The sequence below is a fragment of the Zootoca vivipara genome, chromosome 3 (genome assembly GCF_965207765.1).
Source record: "Zootoca vivipara chromosome 3, rZooViv2.hap1.1, whole genome shotgun sequence".
Classification (NCBI taxonomy): domain Eukaryota; kingdom Metazoa; phylum Chordata; class Lepidosauria; order Squamata; family Lacertidae; genus Zootoca; species Zootoca vivipara.
Window position 1 is genome coordinate 19,739,603 of NC_142586.1, and position 26,088 is coordinate 19,765,690.

Sequence of the window (26,088 nt, forward strand, 5' to 3'; positions counted from 1 at the left end):
AAACCAGTGCTCTCTCCCCCCCCCAGGGCGAACTCAACCGGCACCTTTTTTCTAGAAGAAAAGCACTGGTTAAAAAAGTGTAACAACTTCATGGGCGAGTACCAGCACCATTTCTTTTTTCCCTAGAAGGAAAAAAAAGCACCAACCAAAAAACTAATATGTATAAAACTTGTCTTCCCGCGTGGACGCCAAGCGAAGAAGTTTAGCGAGGACATTGCTATGCGACCCGCCAGCTGGCCCGCATGTGCACCTCTTTTAGTTTTTGTATGTCTAGAGTTATAGCGAGGGGAGGGGCGGGGGCGGGTCCGCAGCGAGCAGAAGGCAACATGCCGGCTGGGAGGCAGCGGGTCTTTGAAGTCTCCGCGAGAAACGGAGGCAGCGGCGGGCAATGGGTGATCGTTGCGCCAGGTAAAGAACTCCTTGCAAAGAGGCACGGGGAGAGGGCTGCTCCTGCAGCTGTGAAAGGACGGGCTCTTTCTGGGTGGGTGGGTGGGGTGGAATCTCTTTTCGTTTGAATGGAAGGATCTTCCCTCCCTTGTCCTGAAGTTATGTTGCCCTTTTGGGGGCAACGCGTGTGTGCGCGCGCGCGTGTGTATGTATGTATTTGTGTATCCCCCTAAAGGGAGGATTTGATGAGTGCCATATGAACAGGGGGCAAAACTCTGCTAGAATTCGCAGAAACGAAACTGGAAGTCACTTCCTGGTGCTTTTTGTTGCGTTATTTAAAAATGGGGAAAAAGAAGAAGAAGCCTGCTAGCAAGATGCTGAAAGTAGGATCGTTTTTTTAAATGAGTTGTGGCCGATAAAGGCCTCGATCCAAAGAGCCGCTCTGGCCAGTTACACGTGTCCAAGGGGGTCTGGACTTGTTTTCCTCAGTTTACTGCTGTGCTACGCTGGGACAGCAGAATCCGATGTTCAGAGCTGGTGTGTGTGTGTGTGTGTGTGTGTGTGTGTGTGTGTGTGTGGAGCATAAATATATATACTAAGGGCATCTCATTGGAACACACCCATAATCACACCAGTTTGTGTTTCTGTTGCGGTCACAGTCATGAGCAGTAATTCCTGGTAAAGCCAGTTCTTTGAATGCAACGGTGGAGACCACGATTGAAATGCTGCAGCATTTGAACTGTCTTCTGTGACATGCAGACATTGCAGATTTTTTTTTTAAAAAAGCAGGGGTTTGCAAATATTTGCAATGGGTGAGAAGGTAGGGCAGAGAGGAGCTTCTCACAATTGTGCCCTTCTCTCTGACACACACATGCACATGCATGCATGTCAACTTGTGTGTGTGTGTGTGTGAGAGAGAGAGAGAGAGAGAGAGAGAGTCACATACATACAACCATCTCACACAAAGTGTGGGAGGATGTGACTCAAGTCCTCCTGATCTTCCTCTCAATCTGACCTCTTTCTCCATTTCATCTGCCTCTGAGATGAGATTCTGACCATGTACACATCGCCCGGTGTAGCCAGGATTTATTTTAGGGGAGCAGGCTTTATGTTGGGGGGGGGGGGCAGAACCAAGTTATGTGCAATGCAATTGTTCAGTTAGTTAAGTATTTTTATTTATTTACTTGATGGGGGGGGCAGCTGCCCATCTGCCCTCCTGGCTACGCCCATGAGTCTTTAACATATCAAACTGCAGGAGTGGGCTGCCAGTTAAGATTGTTTTCCCATGTGGCAAAACAAACATCCAGATCCCCACAAGGAAAGATCTAGCACATCAGGGAAAGATGTTGCAGTCCAACCTGTTTCCTATTGGTGTGAAGTTTGTTTTATGTCGGGTGGCATTCAAGCCCACACAGTATTTTACCACATCACAACTCTTAATGCTATGTTTTGTTGCGTGTGTAGACTAGGCCTACAACTGTGGGGAATGAGGGCTGCTCCCCTGTCCTGCTTTTTGCCTCTTCTCTCTTCATCTTGGCTGCTGTGCTTTGCACAGCGCTCTCTTTTCTTCTCCTTTCTGAAGCTGGAAGGCAAAGCATGGAGAGAGCAATGGTTCTGCCTGGCTGTGTTTTCAGGTGAAATTAGGTTGAGTAGTAGGAAATGTTGTGGCAGCTCAACCATACTCTCTCCATGCCTATGAGTGAAGATGATGGTGGCTTGGTGACTCAGTGCACAGCTTCTAGATTGCAGCCCTGTTTAATAAAAGTTTGTGTTCAGAAGATAGGGGCTCACCTGATTCTTACTCTCCACAAGGGAAGCCTCACCCATATTTACAGTAATAGTATTTAGATGTGAATATTTTTAAATATATGAAGGGTATGTCTCACTTTGGAATTTAACTTTTTTCAGAATCTGCTACTAATCTGCCGAAGAAGCCGGGCTCTGAGCCTTTATTTACAAAACTGCGTAATCCAAGTACAGGCAAGTAAGAAATTGTAATTCTTCTCTTACCTTCAAATTTGAATTACAGTCATACCTTGGTTCTGAAGCGCCTTGTGACTCGAATGTTTTGACTCCTAAACGCCGCAAACCTGGAAGTGAGTGTTCTGGTTTGCAAATTTTTTTTGGAAGCCGAACGTCCGACACGGCTTCCGTGGCTTCCGATTGAGTGCAGGAAGCTCCTGCAGCCAATCGGAAGCTGCGCCTTGATTTTTGAATGTTTCCTGAAGTCGAACGGACTTCCGGAACGGATTCCGTTCGAGAACCAAGGTACCACTGTTTTTCCTTTGTAGGCTGAAGCTTTAAAATGACGTGTTAAAAAAAGAATAGGGCTTTTTGTCTATTCAGTAAATGTTCTCTGTAAGATTATGTCTGCATGTTTCTGTTTGTTGTGAATTATGTTTTGCTGTAAAATACACAGGTTTGGGGGGCTGAGTTAAGCTGCCAGCTGTTCCTCTGTCCCAGAGCAAATAAAATAATGGCTACATCCAAGGTATATTGTTGTTGACATCCATCTGTCTTGAGAGACAATGGAGTGTGCCTCTGGGGGTGAATTCAAACCACTGTGCGTAAGCCTGGGCAATGTGTATGGAGGTCCTGGGCTGCCCAGATCCATGTCAGGTTTCTTTGAAATTAATTCCCAAGGGTCAACAGGACTGGGATATGTTAATCTCACATGATGCCTGTAGTAGACTTGGTTCAGACATCATGCCAAACTATAGTTAATACTATGGTTTTGTAAATCTACTTCAGGTCATGATTTCCAGTTTTGCTTTGCTGGCTGACTGCAAACCATGGTTTGCCAGTTTATACACGATGGTTACATTCAGATGGAACACTGGCCATCAACCATAGTTAAGCAAATTTAGCTTTTGTGTGAACTGCATGCTTGTGCACAAAGCTTGAGTCTTCCTTCCCTTTTCCTTTCCTAGAGCAGGGAAACAAACTCTATTTGTCTGAGTTTCTTATGCGCTTAAGGTTTGCCTATACGCCGGCATTCTCCTGAGAGTTTACTTTCTTCTTTTGATTGGGGGTGGCTATTGGCAGCTTCAGAAATCCGAAACCAATATCTGTGTCGTCGTCGTTTTAACAGGACAAGCAGCCCTTTACTTGTTTGGAAGTGATGGCCGTCAGGTGTTTGAAGTGAAAGCTTTTCATGAAGAATACCGGTCGTGGTTTATAGGCGAAGCTGTTCAACATGGTGAGCAGTATCCTCTTTCTCCAATTGCAACCTGATCTTCGAGCAGTGATTCCTTGTGATTTTAAGCATACACAGATTCCTGAGCTGCTATGGCTTAGTTTATCCTCATTTACATGTAACATTAGAAGACCTGGGCTATGCTTTATGCTTCCATTGCCCTCAATTCAGATCTGTACAGTGGTACCTCGGTTTACAAACACAATTGGTTCTGGAAGTCTGTACTTAACTTGAAGCGTACTTAACCTGAAATGAACTTAACCTGAAGCGAACTTTCCCATTGAAAGTAATGGAAAGTGGATTAATCCGTTCCAGACAGGTCCGCGGAGTACTTAAACTGAAAATACTCAAACCGAGGCATACTTAAACTGAGGTATGACTGTATAAGAATATACACAGGAACATTGGAAGCTGTCTTACATCAAGTCAGGCCTCCTAGCTCAAAATTGTCTACATGGACTTGTTCCTGGATAAAGAAATAGGTTTGTGCACCCAAAATCAAATACAGCAATATTTTATTTCAGGTATAGAACCTATTTCTTTATTCAGGGGAAGATTGTCTTTATCAAGGGGAATTACTACTACTACTACTTTTATTATTTATATATTGTCACGATGGTGCTTTTTTATATACTTTTAGATGGACGGCTATTATTTGCTACACCAGTGGATCCCTTATTTCTTTTGTTGTTTTACCTTACCAAGGCAGAGAAAGAGGTAGGTACCCTAGAATTTTTTTAGGAAGATGACATTCTATTGCTTTTCTCCCCAAACAACTGCAAATTAATGCTCTGAAGTGTTGTAGTCAGTAGACTCTATTATAATGTATTTTGGTACTACTTGGTTAGGTTGGCATGTCTGTCACTTGAAATTATTAAATTATGTAGAAAACAACTCCTGTAGGGCTTTAAGCCAAACTGGAACATGTATTGTGAGGAAGGTAAAAGGTAAAGGGACCCCTGACCATTAGGTCCAGTCGTGACCGACTCTGGGGTTGCGTGCTCATCTCGCATTATTGGCCGAGGGAGCCGGCGTATAGCTTCCAGGTCATGTGGCCAGCATGACAAAGCCGCTTCTGGCGAACCAGAGCAGCACATGGAAACGCCGTTTACCTTCCCGCTGTAGCGGTTCCTATTTATCTACTTGCACTTTGACGCGCTTTCAAACTGCTAGGTTGGCAGGAGCTGGGACCAAGCAACGGGAGCTCACCCCGTCGCAGGGATTCGAACCGCTGATCTTCTGATCAGCAAGCCCTAGGCTCAGTGGTTTAACCACAGCGCCACCTGGGTCCTATTGTGAGGAAGAAAGATTGGCTATTCCAGAGTTCTCTGTCCGTAAATCTTGCTAGTGAAAGAGAGAGTACAAAATCTTGTTGCCTTTTAGTCTGCTAATTCTGTTGGTGCATTTTCACTTGCAGAACTCGTATTTATCCTTCACAACAAAGAGTTACTAGGAGTTTAAAATGCTGACTTTTTTAAAAAAAGCTTTATTTGAACACCCTTCATTAAAGAATTCTGTTGCCTCTTTCATCAGTCCGAAATAACTGTTAATGCTTCGCTGTTCTTTTATTAGCAGCTTTTGGTAGTGCCTGTCAGCCATCCATCTCTAGCTGAAATTACCTGGTCATAAAAAAAAAATATTTCTGGCAAAATATTTTTGAATCACTTTGACCCATTCACCATTTTGATTTGCCTTCCCTTTTTCCAGCATGGAAAGTTTCAGCCTTTGGATCAGTTCCTGGTAGATGAAGAGTTCTCTTCCTGTGCAATGTTGCTAAACTGCAAGAACATTTCGCAATCTGTTCACCACCTAGTAGATGAAAAAGGTACAAGATCTGACAAATAAAATGAGCAAGCAGCATTTGATACAGGTTTTAGAGTCCTTTGTCATGCTGTTAGGCCAGTGAAGGTTTTTCACAGTATGCCTTCCCAGGGCCTCACAAGCCATACATGCAGAAATAACTCCCAGTGAGCCATGCGAAACTATAGAGAGTCTGTATGAGAGAGGCCACTTAATGCTGAGTATTCATACTTTCACGACAGTTGCTGCAATTGTGAGTGCCAGGAATGTAAGCTGAAACTCCCTCCCCAAGGTGTAGAGGGAGGGACTGTAGCTTAATTAGTAGTAGAGTACATTTTTTGCATGCACATGGTCCCGGGTTCAGTCGCTGACATCTGCAGGTAAGGCTGGAAGAGAGCCCTCTCTGAAACACAGGAGAGCCCAGCCAGTTAATGAGCAAAATAGACCGATGCTTATAAGGTTGTGTGTGTGTGTGTATGTTTGTTTCATTGGTAACCTTGTATGTGTATGTGTATATGTATATGTATATGTATATGTACAGTGCTTTTTTTCTGGGGGTACATGGGTACGCATACCCCTAAACATTTTGTGAATCTAATGGGAGAAGAAACTTTTTAAAAAAATAAATAAATATGTAGCTTCTTCTCTAGCACGGTGAATCGTCAGTTCCGTTGTTAACCCCAATGGCGGCCTCATTTCCTGTCATGGTGTTTCCTGAGTCTCAGATGGAAGTGAGCGTTTAATGTGTGAAGTAGGAGTTGGAATCTAGCACAGTGATTGGTCGGTTTTGTTGTATTTACTGTATTTATTTCCCCCGATTTGAATTATAAAATGGTGATTTTCTTGAGTCAAAATGAGAATACCCCTAAACATTTTTAAAAGAAAAAAAGCAGTGTATATGTATATATATATATGTGTGTATATGTATATATGTATATATTTGTGTATATGTGTGTGTGTGTGTGTGTGTGTGTGTGTTTATAAATGTGTTCACTGGTAACCTTGTACAGATGATGAAATAACGTATCTACTGCAATGTCTTATTTCATGTCAGAGCGGTATATAAATTCAACAAATAAATAAATAAATAAATATCATGAAAGTACAGACCTAAATATGAGGCGACTCTTTTTGTCTCAGAAATAGGTGGCAGAAAATTTTATAAATACAGCGAGGAGAAAGCACTGAAGTGGCTGAAGAAGAAGGTATTTTTACGTTAAAAGATATTCTTTTCTATCGTGATGAATTCTTAATATTTTACCGTATGTTGCAAGGGACTCTAGTTAAAACTGGAAAAGTGTAACAGAGCTGTAAGGATGCAGCCAATTTCTAAGGACCTTCCTCTTCTTTACCTACACTATTGGATGCCTTAGTTCAGGGGTCAGCAACCTTTTTCAGCCGTGGGCCGGTCCACAGTTCCTCAGACCATGTGGTGGGCCGGACTATATTTTTTTTGGGGGGGGGGGAATGTACGAATTCCTATGCCCCACAAATAACCCAGAGATCTATTTAAAATAAAAGCACACATTCTACTTATGTAAAAACACCCGGCAGGCCCCACAAATAACCCAGAGATGCAGTTTAAATAAAAGGACACATTCTACTCATGTAAAAACACCTGATTCCTGGACCGTCCGTGGGCTGAATTGAGAAGGCAATTGGGCCTTACCCGGCCCCCTTAGGTTGCCTACCCCTGCCTTAGTTACACCAGACCGGAAGGAACCTTTGCAGTAAGCTCAGGGCCAGCCCTATGGCCCACTTTTTCTGCTGTAGTTGTGCTAGCCTAGTTGCGATCACTCTACAAATGGAATTCCTCAGTAGCCTTTGCTGCAGTAGGAAAAAAGTTTGGTTAGCAAAACTTTTAAAAAGTGTATCAATAGTTTGCTAAGTTGGTAGCTATTTTAACAGTAAATTGCATGCCATAAATGCAGTCTTCTGTGATTTTCTCCTGAGCAGTTACATTTTACACGAACAGTAATGTCTCAGGAATGCCACTTTTTGTTGCACAATTCTCATTCATTCCACCAAAAGGGGACTTATTTGGGTAGAAGATTGTGACCCATGTCAGTATGGTAGCAGCTACAAACGTGTGCTAGATTTCAGTTCGTAGGTTCAGGGGTTTGGCTTTCATGATACATTACATGTATGCTCAACAGCAGCAACGATAAGCCCTTCTGTTTTGCGGCTTTTGTCAGTTCGACCAGACTGTCAAAGTGTTAAAAGACAATGACATACCTGTGGGTGGAAAGGTGCAGTCTGCTACATTTATCAGCGGCAAACAGAACACGGATGCCACTGAAGGTAAGGGGATTTAGGTCCCAAGTGAAATATAAAACATTAACTTTATGCTGGTTAGATTTGTACAGTACTCAGTTTGTTTGCATACGTGATTTTCTCTTGCAATATTTACATTTTCCTTACTGTGACAACTCCCATATGACATCCGCTTGTGCGTTGCACTTTCCCCTTCTTAGTTGCTTTTCCAGGCATTCTTTTCAGTTTCTCCTAACTTTTTTTTTGTGTGTGGTGCTTTTATAGTCATCAGGCCACTGCTGCTAAACACTATGGCGGTGGCCACAATGCACCCCCCCCCCAAAAACACCTGTTGATGTTCCCAGCACTGCTATCATTTTGAGGCAAAACAGATAATAGTTGCTATATAACTTTTTAGCCAGTTTTATGCCTTCAGGAATATTCAATTGAATGAGAAGAGAGGGTCAGACAGGGAGAAATAACCCATCTGATTGCCTGGGCTTATGAAATCAATAGGGAACATTTGCATGGCCATCTGTATGGTTTTCCAACCCTTTCCAATTTTATCCCCCCCCCCCCGAGACACAACCAATACGAAGCTGACAACCATTGCTGCATTTTAATTATGAGGACATAAGTACTGGTAACAGCTGTTTATAGCATTAGGTGTCTGTTCTTTGCAAGTATTGATTCCATTTAGGGCAGATGTGAGAAGCCTTTGGCCCTCCCAACTGTTGCTGGACTGCAACTCCCGTCAGCCCTAACCATTGGCCATGCTTGCTGAGGGTCAACGGTTCCCCACTTCTGGTTTAGGCCAAAGGGTGTGTGAAGTGCACTGATGGGAACACCATGAAACTAAAGGTGTATTAAACAGATAGAAGTGGTAAACTTGGGGCAGTGTTAATTTGGAGGCTGAGCACTCTAAAGGAGAGATGTTTTAATAATATATAGCATTTATTTTCTTTCAGAGGACTATATTCGCTATGCTCATGGTTTAATAACTGAATATATTTCTGAAGATCTGAGTACTGCACTAGCTAAATATTTAAGGTGAGTGTGTACAATTCTGGGAATTTTAGGTGCTGAAATCACAAGGGAGCAGAAAAGACTATTTATATATGCAACCACGGCTGCGTGGATGTTATTGGCCTAGAGATGGAAAGAAGATAAAGTCCCTACAAGAGAAGAATGGCAGAGCAAGTTGATGGGTTATGCAGAAATGGCTAAAATGACCAGAAGAATCAGAATTAGGAAGACCAAAATTTTAATAAGGAACGGGGAAAGTTTATAGCTTATCTTAAAGACCATTGTAAACAGTTAAAATCGTTAGTAGGATTGGAATAACGCTTGTAGTTTAATGGTGAATTTTGGACACAATGGAGAGGTAAAAGATTATTATAAAAGACTAGTGGCATTCAGCCCGTTCAGTAAACGGGCGCTAGAACGTGTGAGAGGAGCAACAGGGCCGCCGCCTTCCCTCCCTCTCTGCGCTCGGCTGCTGCGTCTTGGAGAAGGGGAGGCAGCCTTCTGAGCGCGCACAAAGTTGAGAGCAAAGCCGGCCCCTGGGCTGCCTCTGTCCGTCCTTCGGCCCTACCTCCTTTGCGAGGCCCCCGGGCCGCCGCCACCGCCTTCGCTTTCTTCCCCGCGGAGGCCTCCTTGCGCGCCTGGAACTTGCGCTTCCCCTGAGCCATCGCTCTCGGCCGCCCTGCCTTGCCTGCCTGGCTTACTTCCACACGCCCTGGCAGACGGAGGGAGGGAGGCCTCGAACCCGGAAGTGCAGGCGCTCCTGCAGGGATGAGGGCTGGAGCGGCGCGCGACCCGGAGAAGACCGGCAGGGTGCGCGCCTCCTCATGCGCAGGCAGCGAGGGGAAGGCAGCTACGCAGGCTGCTCTTTTCATGAAAATAGGCCAGCTTTTTGGCCGCGACCTTTCCCCCTGACACGTTCCGCTCGGCTACCGCTGCCTCTTTCTCCTCTGCGCAGCACCCCCCCGCTTCCCCTGAGGGACCCTCGCCCCTCACACCCGCCAGGGTCCTGGGCGCGCGAGTGATCCAGGTGGGGGTGGGGTGGGGAGAGCGCGCGCGCACACGCCCGCTTCCTGTTGGTCGCGTAGGGGGGGGGAAATGGGAAATAAAGCAGCCTCCTTGTCCGGCCGGGAGCGGCGGTTGGTCGGCCGCAGGGAAACAGTAGGCAGAGGGTGGGGGGAGCGCGCGCGTGTGAGTGTCCAGTCTCTGCTGTCCAATCCCTGTGTCCCTGGGGCACATGCGCAGTGACCCAGGGACACACGGGACAGCTTGGACGCAGGGACAACTTGGACTTTATTATATAGGATGCAGGAGGAAATGATTAACAATAGGACCCACAAAGGGGAGGAGGGAAGTCCAGGAGATTTCTTGGAGGGCCTGGGATGAGACATTTCTTGGAATCTTGCTTTTATGTTGTATGTGGGATATGTGACTGTAAAATTTTAATCTGAAAAACCCAATAAATAACTTTCTAAGAATAAAATAAGGTGAGTGTACAAGCTTTATGTTGTAAAGCAGAACTTCGCTGACAATGGCTGACCCCCCACCCAATGTTTTCCCTATTCAGCTCTTTATATATTAGGTGGAAATGATCCATCTGTTTCATTATACAGTGTTGGGGTGGCTCATGGGCCAATGTGGCCCTTCATGTCTCATCCCAGGCCCTTTCCAGACACCCTCCTTCTCCCCTGGCCACACCACTCACTGGTCCTTCTTTACACCCCCACTAGAACATCTTTTGTACATATTACGTTTTCTCCTAATTTTTTAGTGTCCCAGACCACTGCGGATATGATTTGACTCTCCTGTTGATTATTCTTTTGCAATAGCCCTGTATACTAGTTTTACCCTAATCTTCAATCCACATACAAAAAAGTGAGTATCCCCAGCTCTCACACCCTGAGAAAAACCCACTCTTCCTTTTCTCCCACACAAATACTTCTAAATAAATAGATGGGGCACTTACTGATCAAATATTCTAGCTTGATAGTTCTAAAGTTTGACCTCCTTAACCTCTTTTCTTTTTGGTTTTGCTTTCCAGACTCCCACAAATTGCAAGTCCTCCAGCGGAGCCAGCATCAAAGGTAAGGAATGTTTAGGTACTACTGGATACGTATCAGTTTCATGGAGTTATGCCCTGCATTCCTTCCATCGTGGAACTCGAGGGCAGTTTGCATGGGGTTTCCCGGCAGACCCCTGTTCGGGCATTGGCCAGAACCAGATCAGCTTAGCCTCAGCAAGGTGGTTGCATCATGAGCCTTCAGACCATGGTCTCAAACCCTGGAGGTGCTGAAAAAGAAATGACGTACCAAAGAAATCTTAGAGGAGAGGAAGTCAAGTCTCTTGAAATACTTCTTTTCCCATTGATAACAAACTCCCCCCACCCCCATTGATAACATTGATAACTGGGCTTTTTTAAAGCACCGAGCTAAAAGCATGGAACAGTGCCGCAGTGTTTGGCAAGATGTAAGAAGAATGTGCAATTACAGGTGAAACTCGGAAAATTAGAATATCGTCGAAAAGTGCATTTATTTCAGTAACGCAACTTAAAAGGTGAAACCAATATATGAGATAGATGCATGACATGCAAAGCAAGATATGTCAAGCCTTTATTTGTTGTAATTGTAATTACTTGTCATTAGGCGGGTCAATTATAAATGGAATTTAATTAATGAAATGTAATAGCGATGTTTATTTTTGTATTTTTGTAACTATTTGTTTTATTACTGTGGAATTTCCAAAAGAAAGCATTTGTAAAAAATTAAAGAAAAATAAAAAATAATAAGTTGCATTACTGAAATAAATGCACTGTTCGTCGATATTCTAATTTTCCAGGTTTCACCTGTATTTTTAATCACAGTCATTTTAACCACCAATCAAATGAGGAAGACCTTTCAAACTGTCTGGTACATAGAGTATGTGTTGGCAATGAAGTGCTACAATTATGCCTATGGTTTTCAAAGCAGGACTTCTACGGATGCACACATGATAAGAAAATACACTTGTGTATTTTGTATTACTGTAATGTCCTTGGCCTCTCACTTCCCCAGGTCCATAATACTTCCACTTTTCATATCTCTGCTTCCTCCGCTCATTGTCTTCTTCCTTTCTCCAGCCATTCTCACTCAGCATTTTCCCCACCTCTGCTTGCATGTTCTGCAATCGGCTTTCCCACTTAATCTAGAGGACAGGCGATACTGCTTTGGATAACTTTATCACCATTGCTCACATTAAACCTGAACATTTTTTGTTTACGCTGAAGATCAGTGTATGCAATACACTGTGATTTTTATGGAGCAAATCCCCACTCTAACATTGCAGAAAAGGAAATTATCAGGTGTGCCCGTGGAAGCAGAAGAAGATTACACCAAGTTTAATACTAGTGATCTGAAAAGCAAAAAGGTGAGTTGTATATTGCTTTCCCGGCTAGCTTTTTGACTAGCAGCCTCATTTTCTTGTAGCATGCTACTTTACTCAGGAGAAAGTAGAATACATATTCTAAGCATGTACATTCTATCCAGTGCTATTTTTCCCAGAAAAGGGGTGCCAGAACACCTCCCTCATTGTCTTAGAATGGCAATGGCACCCATCTGAGAGGTGCCGGAATTGAGTTCCAGGAAGTTCTGGTTGAAAAAAAGCCCTGGTTCCATATGTGAGGAATAAACCAATAAGTTTTAGAATAGAACTAGTTAAAGAAATGGTGAAAATATTGGTGGTGGGGATTTAAAAGGCTTTCATGGCTATCCAGGACTAAAGAACTAGTAATGCTTTTCATAAATCTGCTACAACAGTATCCTGGAGTGTTGAATCCATATCCTGAGTTCCTCCATTCCCAGTGGACCACTTTGAGAAAGGAGTGTGAGAGGCTCCACCCATGTGTCAATCACCTGACATCACTGCTGTATGACATCAGGTTGACCCATTTTTCCTTCATAGCACAGCTTGAGGCCAAGCCTTGCTATAAAGGAAAAGCAAAGTCCTGCTTTCAGCAGGGGTCCGTTGCTCTATGGCAGTGGTCCTCAACCTTGGGCCTCCAGATGTTTTTGGCCTACAACTCCCTTGATCCCTAGCTAGCAGGACCAGTGGTCAGGGATGATGGGAATTGTAGTCTCAAAACATCTGGAGGCCCAAGGTTGAGGACCACTGCTCTATGGAGTTCACATTGGGGAAGTTCATAGCACAGCTGATCCCATTGTTGGTGACAGCAAGCCTCCTAAGTTAAGGAATAATTTGCTAACATATTCACCCCAAGCAGTTAGGATGTTTGTGACATCAAGGCTTAGTAGCTTACAGGTGACACTCTTAGCTTAGTAAAAAGGAACTCGAGAATCCCACAAATTTTGGAGCAGGCATAGTACAGTATTTAAGATGTGGAAAGAGTTGAGTAGTCTGCATAATTCAGTTCAGTTTACTCTTAAAAGATGTTGGATAACGCAGACTTTCAAGATGAATAATTTCAAGCAGCAACAGTAGTCTAATTTTACTTCTTCATTTAACCTTTTTTTAAAATAAATAAATAAATAAATACCATTCTTCATCACAAGATCTCAGGGCGGTTCACTGCATGTGTGGATGTGCATTAAAGATGTGTATATTAATCTTTGTTTTTACTGTAGCATTTCTGGGATAAAAAAAGCATGCATTTAACTTCAATGTATTCCCAGCATGATCAGGATTCTGGTGTCTGAGGTTTTCATAAATGTTTCTGCCATCTAACTGATGAAACATCCCGCCTATGTAAATGTGAAGAAATGTTGTCCGGATCAGGCTGAATGTCAACTTTTTATATTAGCCAGATCTGCAAACCACGTGATTACATTTATCCAGATAATTAATTATCCCCCAGATAAAATATTTAGGCACATTGTGTGAAGGGATATACAATAGCTAAAGGATATGTGTAGTTTCTGCTTGATATGAATGTGACATAACATGGACACTGTACTTTAGTCTAACTTTTTCCTCTGTTCTTATTTCCAGGCAAACAGTAAGATGTCAGCTGCTCAAAAGGCCCTGGCGAAAGTTGACAAGAGTGGCATGAAAACCATGTCTTCTTTCTTTAGTTCAAAAACTAAAACAACAAAATGAGATTTTTGATACAGTAATTATTTTTGTATAGGCCAGCTTCTTTTTCACTTCTTTCCTTCCTCTCCCCCGCCCAAGTTTTCAGACATCCCTTTACTTAAATTTAGGGCTCAAAAGTAGAAACAGTACTGTGAAAGTTAATATTGTGTAAAACAAAGTCAGGATGCCTCTTGTAGTTCCCACTGGGAAAGCTAATTTTGGTAATTTATCATATCAGCCAATAAGCTTGTTTATTTAGCACTGTTAAGCTGCAAGGTGTACATTGCAATGTAATGAGGTAAAATAAATTCATTTCTGAAACAGATATTTCTTGTTTCTTGTCTTTTTAATGGATGGGGATTAGGGAAATGCCAAATGTTTCCTCCTATTAAAAAAAACCCTGAACTGCTGTCCCCCCCCCATGGTTTTTGTTGAATTTCAAAATATTAACAAATACAAAGGGGGTGGGGATAAGTTTCTCAGGCATACAAAAACTAAAGAAAATAAAGAGTGATTAGGATATAAGAGCTCATTTTTAAAAATCACTTTTCAGTTTTAGGAATTAACGATGTACTAATACTAGACAAATTCTAATACACTTTGCCATTAACATGGCAGCATTTTGCTTATTAAATTAGTGAGCTGGAGTTTTTGTTAGCTGCTAAACTTCAGTGTGTGGTTAATCTTTGTTTCTCAAGAAGAGTAATGTGATACATGATTAAACGTGTTTTCTCTATGTTGTGAGTGATCCTTGCTTCAAGAATATCAGTGATTCTTTCTGTGCAATAAGGACAATTTAAAGGGACATTGTTTTAGAGAGACTGCTGATTTAAACGTAAAAGTTAACTAACGAGAGTTGGACACTTATTGGAAGAAAGTCTCACACACAGTTACACAAGCTGAGGTTGGAGACATCTCATTAGCTAGAATGGAAAAGTAGCTCTCAGCAGGACTACAATTTGGCCAAATAATTTTCCATATAGTGACAGTGGATCTCACATCCAATGTGGCTTTTCTGTTAAAACAGCTTGTGCAACCGAACTTTCCTCTCCCTTGTAGCTCCTCCCTCCATCACTGCCAATCTAAAATGGCACACATTTTGTGTTGGAGTAAATTTATCAGGAAAGATGGGGGTTGGGGTTTACACACACACACACACACACACACACACACACACACACACACACACACACATATATGTTAAAACACAAGTGAGTAACAATGTTGTTAAACTGACTCTGTGTTCATTCAAACAGAGGAACACCAATCGTCATGACACCATTTTCAGCAGAGCTCCTCGATTACTAAAAGAGGTGTTTTTTGTTTTTGTATTTTTTGACGTTATTTTTAAGGAAATGTGCCAAATGTACCAAAATGCTTATGGGGAAAGAGAGCAGTTTGCTGTTTGAAACTGACTTAGAAATACAATGTTATTTTTAAAAAATGTAAAACGGGGCCTAAAAGCAATAAAATCCAGTAGCAATAAAAGAAAAGAAAACAGTAAAAAAATCAGAAAATAAAATATAATGTTAAACTGACTGAATTGTCAAAATCAAAGTGTTAACCAATACATTCGTTGACAAATCATTTGGGTAATAATATAGATGTGCCTTTTCCCTTTTACTAGATGTCTGCTCGTCACCAGAGGAAGAGATGAAGGGAATGAAAGGAAATGTGGATGCCTTGTTTTAATGTGGAACATTCCTAAAGCCATCTTAAAGAGATGCAAATTGTATTGTTAGAATCTGTTATCCAGGTGAGATTTGCTGGTAGAGCTGGAATTCGATGAGGTCAATTTCCCTTCTGGTATGTGGTTGCAATCTCTCGCTTGAAGTTCTAGATTTTGATCTAGTACAATTATTCCTTGTCCTTTGAGCAGTTCTGGCTTGGTGCACTTTGTCTGCTTACTGCTGTCTGCTTCCAGCACTCATATCGAGGGGCTTGTCCACATGTGAGCATTATTTATCTGCTAATCTACTTTCCCCCATTCAAATTAACTTGGAGTATTCCACACTTGTGCATACTTGAATTTGTTTCTGAGGTGAAACCTGAGTCTTTTGCATTCCTTTTGTGTTTGAATCCATCTTCTCATTCATTATTATGCCAATTTGTCAGTTTATCCCCATGTTGGGCGAACACAAATTTATTGGGGGGGGGGAGCATCAAGATTTGTATTACTTGAGGGTAATGTTCTGGTACTATGCAAATTACATGTGAACGCAAACACACAGCAAATGTTAGTATGGACAAGCTGTAGGTAAAGCACAACATCTAACCTTTGTGCCTGTGGGAGGAAAGGTAATTGAAGGACCACTTGCTCCCAAATAAACTTGCCTGTATGTTGCTGCCTTCAAAATAGAGGCAGATGACAACAAGAGACAGGGCCTTTTCTGTGGTGGTTCCCTAGCTGGAGAAAACTCGGAGATATTTGGCTTGTGCCTGCTTCACTAACTTCTTAAACTTTGAAAGGTTGATATATTATTACAGTTTCTTGCACTACTTGTACTACTGTTCTGATGGCTGGGTGTGTGCTTTTCTTCTTCCTTATTTTTAGCAATAAGGAAAAAGACTTTTTTAAGCAATTTAATCTTAATAATGTTATTTTTTTATTGGTTTTCTGCCATGGAAACTTCTGTTGAAAGTTGATATGTCAATTTTAAAAAGTAGTTTAATAAACCGGGGACTATGTAAATAACATTTTACCCTGGATTATTCCCTTCACAATAAAAATGCACTTTCCCCCACATGTGATTCCTATCTTCCCTTAAGGCAGGTGTTTTGTTGTGGCAATACTGCACTTTCCTAAAACTCACATTATTATTTGTTTGAGAAAAATAGAATTATTAGCAGCTATGTGCTGTTTCTCTACCTGAGCAAACTCCAGTGTACCTTATTTAGAAGAAAGTACAAACCGTAAAACTTCCCACTGTCCTTCACCAGGTCATCTTGTTTAAATGTGTGTTTGGTCAATTTTTCTTCAGTTTTTTGGATCTGTCCTGGATCTGTTTGATAGGACACCTCTATCACCCTAGGCACGTTTATACAGAACTATGTCATGTGTTCAAGAGGGTTTACTCCTTAGAATGGATTTCAGGCCTAGTATTCTTGGGATATCAGGCACCAAAAAGTGTCTTGTGCAAGTTAAAGTCAAAATGTAAGTGAGATGTGCTTTGACAGACCAAGGATAGGATTGCACCACACATCTTTCCAGTTCGCTGCAAGTGGGCTGAATTATGCAAGTTACAGAGTGGCATTTGTGTCATGGAATTCTACTAAATATTGATCCAGAGCAGATTCCATTGGATAGTTAGCAGAGTCAAAACTTTAACACGTTGCAGCATTCCCGAAAAATAGACCAGAGGCAATTATATTTCATGCAGCAGAGCTTTACTGCTACTGAAGGCAAATGAGCATAATGGTCAACAAATCCAATACATTCAGGATTGGCACTGCCCATAAGAAATCCAGTTGCAGCAGACTTAACTTAAATTTACAATAAGTCTAAACCTTAGCACTAAGCATATTGTGTACAGAACATCACACCAGAAGGAAAAGAGATAGAAAGAGGAGTACAGCTCCTCCTGAAATTTACCTCAGGAAATGGGAAACACAACAGCTTCTTACCAGCTTACCCACTTGCTTAACACCCCAGGAACACCTGGCACAGTCATCATGGCATTAAATAAACAATGTAAATTACCAACAGTTTGCTCTGACAACTCAATAAGCTACGTGTCTCATCGTTCGTTGAGCACCAGCAGAAGTGCTAAATCTTATTTCAGAAAGTGCCAGGAGTTGGTAATTGGGTCCATGCTGATTCTAAACAAGGGCTCTTGGGAAGGAAAGGTATTGGGCATACTGAATCACAAGATAGGTGGGAGAGAGATTTTTAGTCCCTAATGCCACCTGAAAGGTGAGCTAGTGCACTGCCAGTTGCCCTTTGCCAATTATTAATGGTAGCTTCCCTAAGGAAGCCTGAGGAGAAAGTTGTCCATGTGGTATTCAGCCCTTTGCAGTCCCCAAATCGCTGATCACGAAAAGACTTGCCAACTGCAATTAACAGGGAGTTGCTAATGTTTTGACACTTGAGGTGTATGCTTTTAGGACCTGCCTTATTTTTGTAAAATGTTAACTCATTTTAAACTGCTTTTGATACCGTGTGATAATGCTTTTTAATATTAGTGTTGTGCTTTAATTGTTGTAACCTGCCCTGAGACCTTAGGGTGCAGGGTGGATAACAAATGGTAATAATAATTATAGTAAACAACAACAACAACAGCCACCACCAAGCCATTTAAGGGAAAGACTCAGACAGAGGTTTTTTGTGAATAAAAAAAGTAGGGGTGTGGGGTTTTTTTTTTTGTTGTTGTTTATAGTTTAATTCCATTGTGTCAGATATGATTATTCATATAAATAAATTTGAGATAATTCATCTGTTTCTGAAGGACAGTTTATTGTCTATTGTTCTTTGTTGGTCACTAGTTGCCCAAAGGTCTCCAAGCGATTTAGAACACCTTTCCAAACAATCATAGATATATCATTAAAGAATATATAAGACCCATATCACCCATCAATTATGTATTTATGCACATACAGACAAACAGCCCCCCCCCAAATCACATAGCTTTGGATAGAAAGGAGAACTGCGCTTCTTGTGGCTTCTCTCATTCCATCCAATGTGGCCAAACATTACAAGGAGGAAAGGCGTTTCAAATGACATGAAGCCTTTCATGCTTGGCCTGTAAGGAGTGCAAATTTTAAGAGAAGGATGAAGTAACCCATTTGTTCTCAGCAAAACATTGCCTGCTCTTCCTTTGCCGTTTCTCCAATTCATCACGCAGGGTTACATTCCAAGCTGTAGTGTAGGTAACCTGCAGAAGTTCTCTCCCCCCCCCATTGAGTTTTCATTCCTCATAGGACCATTTTTCTAAAACAGAACGCAAAATGCTGAGGGAGTCTCACTCTCTGTCAGATTAGGAAGTAAGGCTTCTTCTTTCTCTTGTGAATTTCTTTCAGCCCCTAACAGGTAACCAGGGAGAAGGAAACAAAAGGTGTGAGAAAAACAATCAGGAACATTATAATTTAGATCCAATTTGTTAGCCATCCTAGAGGTAGCCCCATTTTTGTCTGCTGCCGCACAGGAGTGCAGTAATTCACATGGGTAATGATAGTTGACTCATTTCCCCCCCTCCCCAATTCAGTTCAACTCTCATTTCTGAAAGGGAATGTGCCATGTTTCTGCATCTAGGTAAACAATAATAGAGAATGCCAGAACAAAGCGACAACAGTTCGAAGAGGTAGGGGAAATCAGCAAAAATCCCATTCTCTTCCTTTTTTATTATTATTTTTTAAAAATGTGCATTTTCCACAGGTTTTTTACATTCATCATTCACTTCCCCCCCCCTCCAAAATTGGGAGTTAAACATGAGTATGGTAACCAATACTAATCCCACAGCTTCTGTGCATTGGGTGAACATTGTAACAAACCTGTCGCATCTTCTCTATGCTCTGCATCCCTGGCTGTAAGAGAATCTTCAGCATACTTCATTATTACAACGTTCTTGCCATGATGGCTTTCCAAAGTGTCCTCTTCAACAACAAAAAAAGAGAAAAGGGCTAGTATTGTGTAAATTCTATGCAAATTAACACACCACCTCATAATATACACTCTCCGGCATCAGTAGTAGTATTTATTAAAAAGTCTATCCAAGGGAGCCCAGGGCAGCAAACAACAAAGCACCAAAACAAACAGCTAAATATGAAATAAAAACTTAATTAAAGCATCAAAAGTGCACCAGCTTGGAAATTCCAGCATCCAACATATTGAGGCAGAATTATTATCACTGCATTTAAAAACAACAACTGCAATGCCTGTTTCTCTGAAATTTTGTTAGTTTTTACTTGGGTTTATCTGAATTTGAGCTGAGGATTGCATTTTTGTATCTCACCAGCCAAAGCACATGCACAAGATTAATCCCTTATGGAAAAGACAAGTAAGAATCTTGTGCGTTCAAAAAGCTAATTGTAAGGTGACGTGAGCTTTTGACTGGAGTCGATATTTCACATCCATGGTGGCCTTGAAACTCGGTCGATTCATTTACAAATACAGTGGTACCTCTACTTACGAATTTAATGCATTCCGAACGCACATTCGTAAGTCAAAAAAAATTGTAAGTCGAATCCCATAGGAATGCATTGGGAGAAAAAATTCGTAAGTTGAAGCAACCCTATCTAAAAATTCGTAAGTAGAAAAAATCCTATCTAAACCACATCCAAGATGGCGGACGGAGCTCCATTCGTAAGTAGAAACATTCATAAGAAGAGTTATTCGTAAGTAGAGGTACCACTGTAGAAGCAGTTTCACACAGCAAGGCTCAAAAATAAAGTGTAGGAAAAAACAATGCTTGATTTCATAAGAACTAGGCCTGGCCATGGAACCTAAATCCAAGAATATAGAGATAAATATATCAACCTCTTAGCGTAGATACATCACACAATGTAGATTGTGGCAGAGCGGTTTCATTTTGGAACTGACACCTTACATGATACTATAAATATTAAACAACAGTAAGAATTTCTCTGTCCCTCGACAGACTCACACCATTGCCTTTGCCATTACCAGATGTCTCTTTCAGCCGTCCCATTATTTCATTCTCCGTGGCATGGAGGTTTTTCCTCAGAAAATGTGTTGTCATTTTCCCTTTGCCTTTGACCTGTATTTCTCCCCTTTCCACCATCTCAAACACTTGGTGTGATAATGCTCTGTTGAGTACAAGAAGCACAGCAAATGGGCTCACAATTCATCCATTGCCCCAAATCCTCAGGTGTCCAACACCTCTGTCTCTCATGATACTGCCCGCTACCCCACCCCATTCTATGCCGCCAAATTCTACCCTCTAAGGTTGTGTACACCCTATACCTTTTAAGCACATTGAGAATGTGTCTCCCCCCCCTTCAAGGAATTCTAGGCCCTGTATTTGACCCTTCGCCGAGCTACAGTTCCCAGCAACTCTGAACAAACTGCAGCGCTCAGAATTCTTTGAGGGAAAGAATGTGCTTTAAAGGTATAGGGTTTTCACAGCCCTAACAGAAATTACAGTGGGACTTGCAACAAGTGTTGCCATGAGGAATCACTCGGAGGTCTAACCAGCCATGTCCTCTCCCAAAGCCCACCATTCTATCTTATCTCACACTTGTTTTCCACTTCCCCCACCCACGTCCGTCAGCATTCCTTGTCCCCGTGAGCATTCTCAGCCCTCTCTGGCTGTTTATGTGGTGCGTGCCTGCCCCCCCCCACTTTACAGTCGTTCCCCCAAACTGTTGGTTGTGCTTCTGCAAACTCTGGCATTCCCTCAAGCCTGCTGATATTTCCCTTTTCTGTGTGGATAGTGCTATTTTGGCTAGATAAGGATCCACTGCCAGAAAATGTAGCTCTTGATTTACAGCAGGCTTTGGGAATGTTTGGCCCTCCAGATGTTGCTGAACTACAACTCCCATCAGCCCCAGCAAGCACGGCCAATGGTGGGAGTTGTAATTGAGCAACATCTGGAGGACCAAAGGTTTCCCACACCTGATATATAGAGTGGACAATTGAAATATGAGAAAGGCAGTAGTACCCATCAGTAGGCCATCCACTTTGCCCTACAAAAGTTCTCACTGCCTACCCCTGAAGATAATTTGATAATTGATGTGGAGCATGTTAGTGGTCCTAAGGACAGCACAGATCCCACAAAATGTCTGAGATATGATAGCCCTGGTAACGCCAATGTAGAAAAGACAGAAGAGGTGAATTTCCCTTGTGTTGCGATTGATTTGCAGGTTCTTACCTGAACGTTGTTGGGCTCAGATGGATTTTGTCTGGAAGTCCATGGCTTTCCATCCTAGAAGCTGTGTTGACTGTATCGCCAAACAAGCAGTACCTGGGCATTTTCTCCCCAACCACTCCAGCCAAAACTGGACCAGTGTGCACCCCAATTCTAATCTACTGGCATAAACACAACAAAGAAAAATATGTTCTCTATTACAACTCTAAAAGAAATAATTGATTGTTCTTCATTCAACCTCTTGGATTTGTTGCAGTATAGCATTACATTTAGCAAGGCCACCATTCAAAAATACTTCCTGCACCACAGCAAACTAGTAGGCTTCTTACTGACCGCAGCATGATGAGCAATAGCTCAGCAATGGAAGAACCAGACTGAAATACCCAGGAACATATGGGAAAATAATATATGGGATTCTTCTTCTTCTTCTTTGGCGATCACTCGTAGCTGAGTAAGATTGTCTTCCATGAACACGGTTTTAACAGTGAGTCCATAATGGGATACAGCAATGTCCGAGTGTCTCACCAGACACAGGAGGGCAGTTAAAGGCATAACTAATAGTGACACCTTCCAACAGTGCTATTTCCCTATAAAAAGAGGTTCTGGAACTCACCATGAACACATCTTATAAAGACAATGGCAGCCACCTGAGAGGTGCCAGAACTGAGTTCCAGAGTTGGAAGAAATCTGGGAGGTCATCCCGTCCAACTGCCTTGCCAACTGCAGGAATTCAGTGGGAGTTACTTTTGAGTAGGCATCCATAGGATCATGCAATTGAACTTGAGATGAAATGTACCTGTATAGGCTTATCTGTGAGTGGGTTCATCACTTCCCTTGCAGCAATTCTCATGCCCAGGGCAAAATTAGCCACCCTTTCAGCATGACTGCTGACAGGCACTGGGATCCCTCCTACAACCATGTAGGCGTCTCCTATTGTTTCCACCTGTAAGGCAATAAAGAGACATATTGTAGGGATGGGAAGACAGAAAACTCAACACGTCAACATGTGCCATGACTGCTCCCCACTTTTCTGTCCCATGCAGAGAGATGTCCTTCCTATATTTCACCTATAGCTCAGGGGCTGCTCTCATGAGGGTCCACAGCCAGTTGCCCCAATAGCAAGGCTTATCAATAAGCACACATTTCCTCAGCTTCAGATGAGATTTCTGCATTGCAGGGGTTTGAACTGGATGACCCTTGGGGTCTCTTGCAACTCTATGATTCTATGTGGGCAATGTTGGATGGAGACATTAATCTGTCCCAGATAGTTAACATAATACATTATCACCACTACCACAATTAAAGGGTTGCACTAGTGCAGTTTATCCTCTAGGACCACTGGTCCTGTTGGCTAGGGATGATGGAAGTTGTAGTCCCAAAACATCTGGAGGGCTGAGTTTGCCTATTCCTGCTCTAGGTAGCAGGGGAAATCATTTACAGGAAAAAAAGGAGGCAAGAATACTGGCATTCTGCAGAGGGAAATGATATGAAGGAAAAGCTGGTCTGGAAAGGCTTGACAATTTAATGTTTTTGACAAGGTAATAGTCTTCAGTTTTCATTCTCATCCATGTGTCCATCATTCTAAAACATTTTTTCATAGCAATAGCGCTTAATACAACCAGCTATAAGCAACAAGATGAGCAGGAAAGGCATAATAAGTGATGCAAATGTGTGTAAATTGCAGGACCGCTTACTTTATAAACACCGTGGACACTAGTTAGCCGATCAAACCTTGAGTACATGGAATTAAGCATGTTCACTATCTGAATAGGTTCACAGGCAGAGCAGATGTTTGTGAAGGTCACGACATCACTGAAAAGTATTGTGCAGCAACTAAAATCTCCTAGGGAATAATTAAAAGAAGAATTGCTATTTTGGAAAATCTGTTTTGTTTATTTTAAGCCACAAAAACGAGACACCATTCTGTTTGTAAGGCCAATGCAGTTGACAGTGCCATTTGCTTCGGCCCTTCTGTTGGTAGAGATGAAAAACCAATCCCCACATGCAGGGCCAGCCCAAGATATTTTGCCGCTCAAGACAAAGCAGAAAATGGCACCCTACTGCTGCTGCCTCCACTGCCACGCGCACGCACACACTACTGCTGCTGCCTGAGGTGACTGGAAACTCCTGTGGCAGAAGAGAGAAAAGTAGAGCAGAGAGGAGCAGGCAGTAGTGGCCCCACTCTTCCCAGGCGGTGGCTGTGGGTGACAAGTTCAGGAGGCAATGAGTTGTGTGCTCCTTAGGGGCCCAGATTGGCTGTTCCTCTAGGCTCTCTCCAGATGACCGCCTGAGGCAACTGTCTCACTGAAGCTAGCAGCTGCCGGAATGACATGGGGCTGGCAACCTGGTGCCCATGGTCACCATGGTGCCCATGAAGGCTTCCAGTGGTACCCTTGGCTGGTGCCCCAAACTCTAAGTGTTCATTATATTTCAAGGAAGTCTCTAGCCCTCCTAGAAGGGATGTTCAGGGGCAAAACATGCAAAGACTTTCTAAGTGAAATGATAGTGGTATGGTCACCCTGAATATTCCCACTGGTACTGAGGAATATTCCTTCTTATCATTAGACAGCAACACCATTGGTACGTGTATGATCTCCTTCATTAGGTCCAGTAGGACATAGCTGACTTCCCATGGTAAGAATAAGCCAGTCAGGGGTCGCTGTCTTTTTAATTTTGTGCTATGCTACATGCCCAATGGCAGCCATTTTGTGCTATGCCACACCCCCTCCAAGGCCGCCATTTTGTGACTTGCGTCTCCAGCACCCGCTCAAAATTCAAAATGATCCCACTATTCAAAAAAAGCTTGGCAACCCCAGACCGACTTTCATCTTGTGGAAGGTCCTTATGTTTCAAGGTGGACTTAGACTAGTGTTACATTTTGTTGGACCAATGGGTTTGTCAGTGAAGGCAGCAAACCTTTGCACGTGGTCCCAGACACTTTTAAGCAGGATGCATTCAGACAGAACTTTCCAGTTCTCAAAATCTGCTTGTAATGTAAAAAATATGCAAAGAAAGAATAACATATCCTCTGAATCCTTTTGTGTTGAGGTGAATCTCTTACAGTAGATGGCAATACTTCTGACATACTTTAAACAGCAAGCTATAACCCCATATTCCAGCTGAAACTACTCAGGCTCATCATACCGTAATATATTTATGAGACATACACCCCACTCTAATTTTGAGTTCCCAGCAGAACTCGGGGAACCAACCAAAGCCAAACCTGCAAAATCAGCAATGTTACAGTAGCAGCCAGTTCCCCCCAGACTATCTGCTGAATCCCCTCTGCCTTGCTTTATTAGAATTTCCCAGTTGAAATTGGTTAGCTGCCCAGTCTTTCAAAACATTACAGTGATATCCTCGCTGCCACAAAGAGCATTGAAGGACAATAAAAAGCATTTACCTGCTTCCACCTTTTTGCCCTCCTTAAGCTGATTGGCCACGTGTTTTGGCAACATGGCATACAGCAAAGCTTCCGATTTCTTCTTTTCCGCTTCCAGGTTTTTGGAGAGAATCCTTAGCTCTTCCTTCTTCCTCTCTAGCTGGTTAGATAGCTCTATCTCTGCCAGCCGTTGCTGGTTGAAGAGGATGAGGTCCCTTGTTGTGTCGTGCTGGGCAATGTCAGAGAGGTGCATCCGTTGCTCTTCCAATTCCTCCAAACTGCGCAGCTTGGGGGAGCACAAGTACATCATGCACTGCATGGAATCCATCCAGATCATTTGTCCTTTCCGTTAAAAAATGAAAGAAGTTACAGAATGATATTCCGATGTGTTTAAACCTACTGATTAACCTGAATCTTACCTGTAACACCACCACAAACCTATTGTACATCTTGAACCCCCCCCCCAAATCTTGCAAATGCTTCGTCACCACATCATAACAGAGGTTTAGAACTTGGGTCCAGAATTTTGAATTATTTTGTGAGGCACCGAAAGAGTTGAGGGAGAAGGAATGGCTCGTAAGGGAGAGGTGGGCAACATTTTTTAATTGGCATTTTCCATATTAGTAAAATATGTAAATGCAACACACAGATTTATAGCAGAGGTGTACCGTATATTGTACACCCCAACTGTAGATCTGTTTACTTGTTTTATTTTGTCTTGCATGCAAGCAGTTATGGTGGTATTCCATTTGCTAAGGAAAGCCTCTGTATGATTTATGAGTAAGTTTCATAGGATCAGGAGACACCAGGCTATATTCTCTTTGCTCCTGAGTATTAAATGCTGGTTTCTTGTGCAACTACCACTCAGAATGATTGGAAATTAGATCTTAATTGTTCAGATTAACTGTTTACAGGTCCAAATTACGACAATATATGAATCTGGCGCTTAGTGTGGTTGCATCTACATATTCTGGTGCCGTCTTCATTTTCTTTTTTTGTGCCTATTGAAGACCTTTGTTTCTCAGCCAGCCTTTTAAGCTTAAGCCTTTAAGCCTTTAAAAATAATTCTATATTTAAAAGCAATTTAAAAATCAATGAAGAAACAGCCTGGCATAAATAATTATACCAGTCTGTTTCTGCATTGATTTTTAAATTGCTTT

General features: G+C 42.3%; 2 protein-coding genes across 3 annotated transcripts; one reads left to right on the forward strand and one right to left on the reverse strand.

Moving 5' to 3' along the window:
• The first annotated feature begins 307 nt into the window (after positions 1–307).
• Positions 308–18,155, forward strand: RNASEH2B (ribonuclease H2 subunit B). Of its 2 annotated transcripts, XM_035109964.3 has the most exons (11): positions 308–408; positions 2,296–2,367; positions 3,479–3,586; positions 4,224–4,300; positions 5,291–5,408; positions 6,524–6,588; positions 7,579–7,684; positions 8,605–8,686; positions 10,701–10,743; positions 11,981–12,061; positions 13,640–14,048. In XM_035109964.3, exons 1-11 carry the CDS (start codon positions 327–329, stop codon positions 13,745–13,747), a joined length of 942 nt encoding a protein of 313 aa, XP_034965855.3. In that variant the 5' UTR covers positions 308–326; the 3' UTR covers positions 13,748–14,048. The 2 variants fall into 2 exon arrangements, with proteins under 2 accessions (XP_034965855.3, XP_034965856.3); XM_035109965.3 differs by lacking the exons at positions 11,981–12,061; positions 13,640–14,048 and adding an exon at positions 15,351–18,155.
• LOC118082448 (putative guanylate cyclase soluble subunit beta-2) lies at positions 15,874–26,005 on the reverse strand. The gene is made up of 7 exons (XM_088665657.1): positions 24,950–26,005; positions 23,241–23,389; positions 22,343–22,489; positions 21,550–21,704; positions 20,343–20,485; positions 19,211–19,312; positions 15,874–18,742 (listed from the first exon to the last, which is right to left on the reverse strand). The coding sequence occupies exons 1-7, from the start codon at positions 25,263–25,265 to the stop codon at positions 18,651–18,653; spliced, it is 1,104 nt and encodes a 367-aa protein (XP_088521783.1). The 5' UTR covers positions 25,266–26,005; the 3' UTR covers positions 15,874–18,650.
• Between the last annotated feature and the right edge of the window lie 83 nt (positions 26,006–26,088).

What these genes read in the sequence shown, in the direction of transcription:
- RNASEH2B (XM_035109964.3), top strand. Translation starts at nt 327, where the DNA reads ATGCCGGCTGGGAGGCAGCGGGTCTTTGAAGTCTCCGCGAGAAACGGA. An exon ending in ACTGCGTAATCCAAGTACAG is followed by an intron (nt 2,368 to 3,478) that starts GCAAGTAAGAAA and finishes TCGTTTTAACAG; the next exon opens with GACAAGCAGCCCTTTACTTG. An exon ending in CCACCTAGTAGATGAAAAAG is followed by an intron (nt 5,409 to 6,523) that starts GTACAAGATCTG and finishes TTTTTGTCTCAG; the next exon opens with AAATAGGTGGCAGAAAATTT.
- LOC118082448 (XM_088665657.1), bottom strand. Translation starts at nt 25,265, where the DNA reads ATGATCTGGATGGATTCCATGCAGTGCATGATGTACTTGTGCTCCCCC. An exon ending in TCACAGATAAGCCTATACAG is followed by an intron (nt 21,705 to 22,342) that starts GTACATTTCATC and finishes TTATGCCAGTAG; the next exon opens with ATTAGAATTGGGGTGCACAC. An exon ending in ACGGCTGAAAGAGACATCTG is followed by an intron (nt 19,313 to 20,342) that starts GTAATGGCAAAG and finishes TTGTTGTTGAAG; the next exon opens with AGGACACTTTGGAAAGCCAT.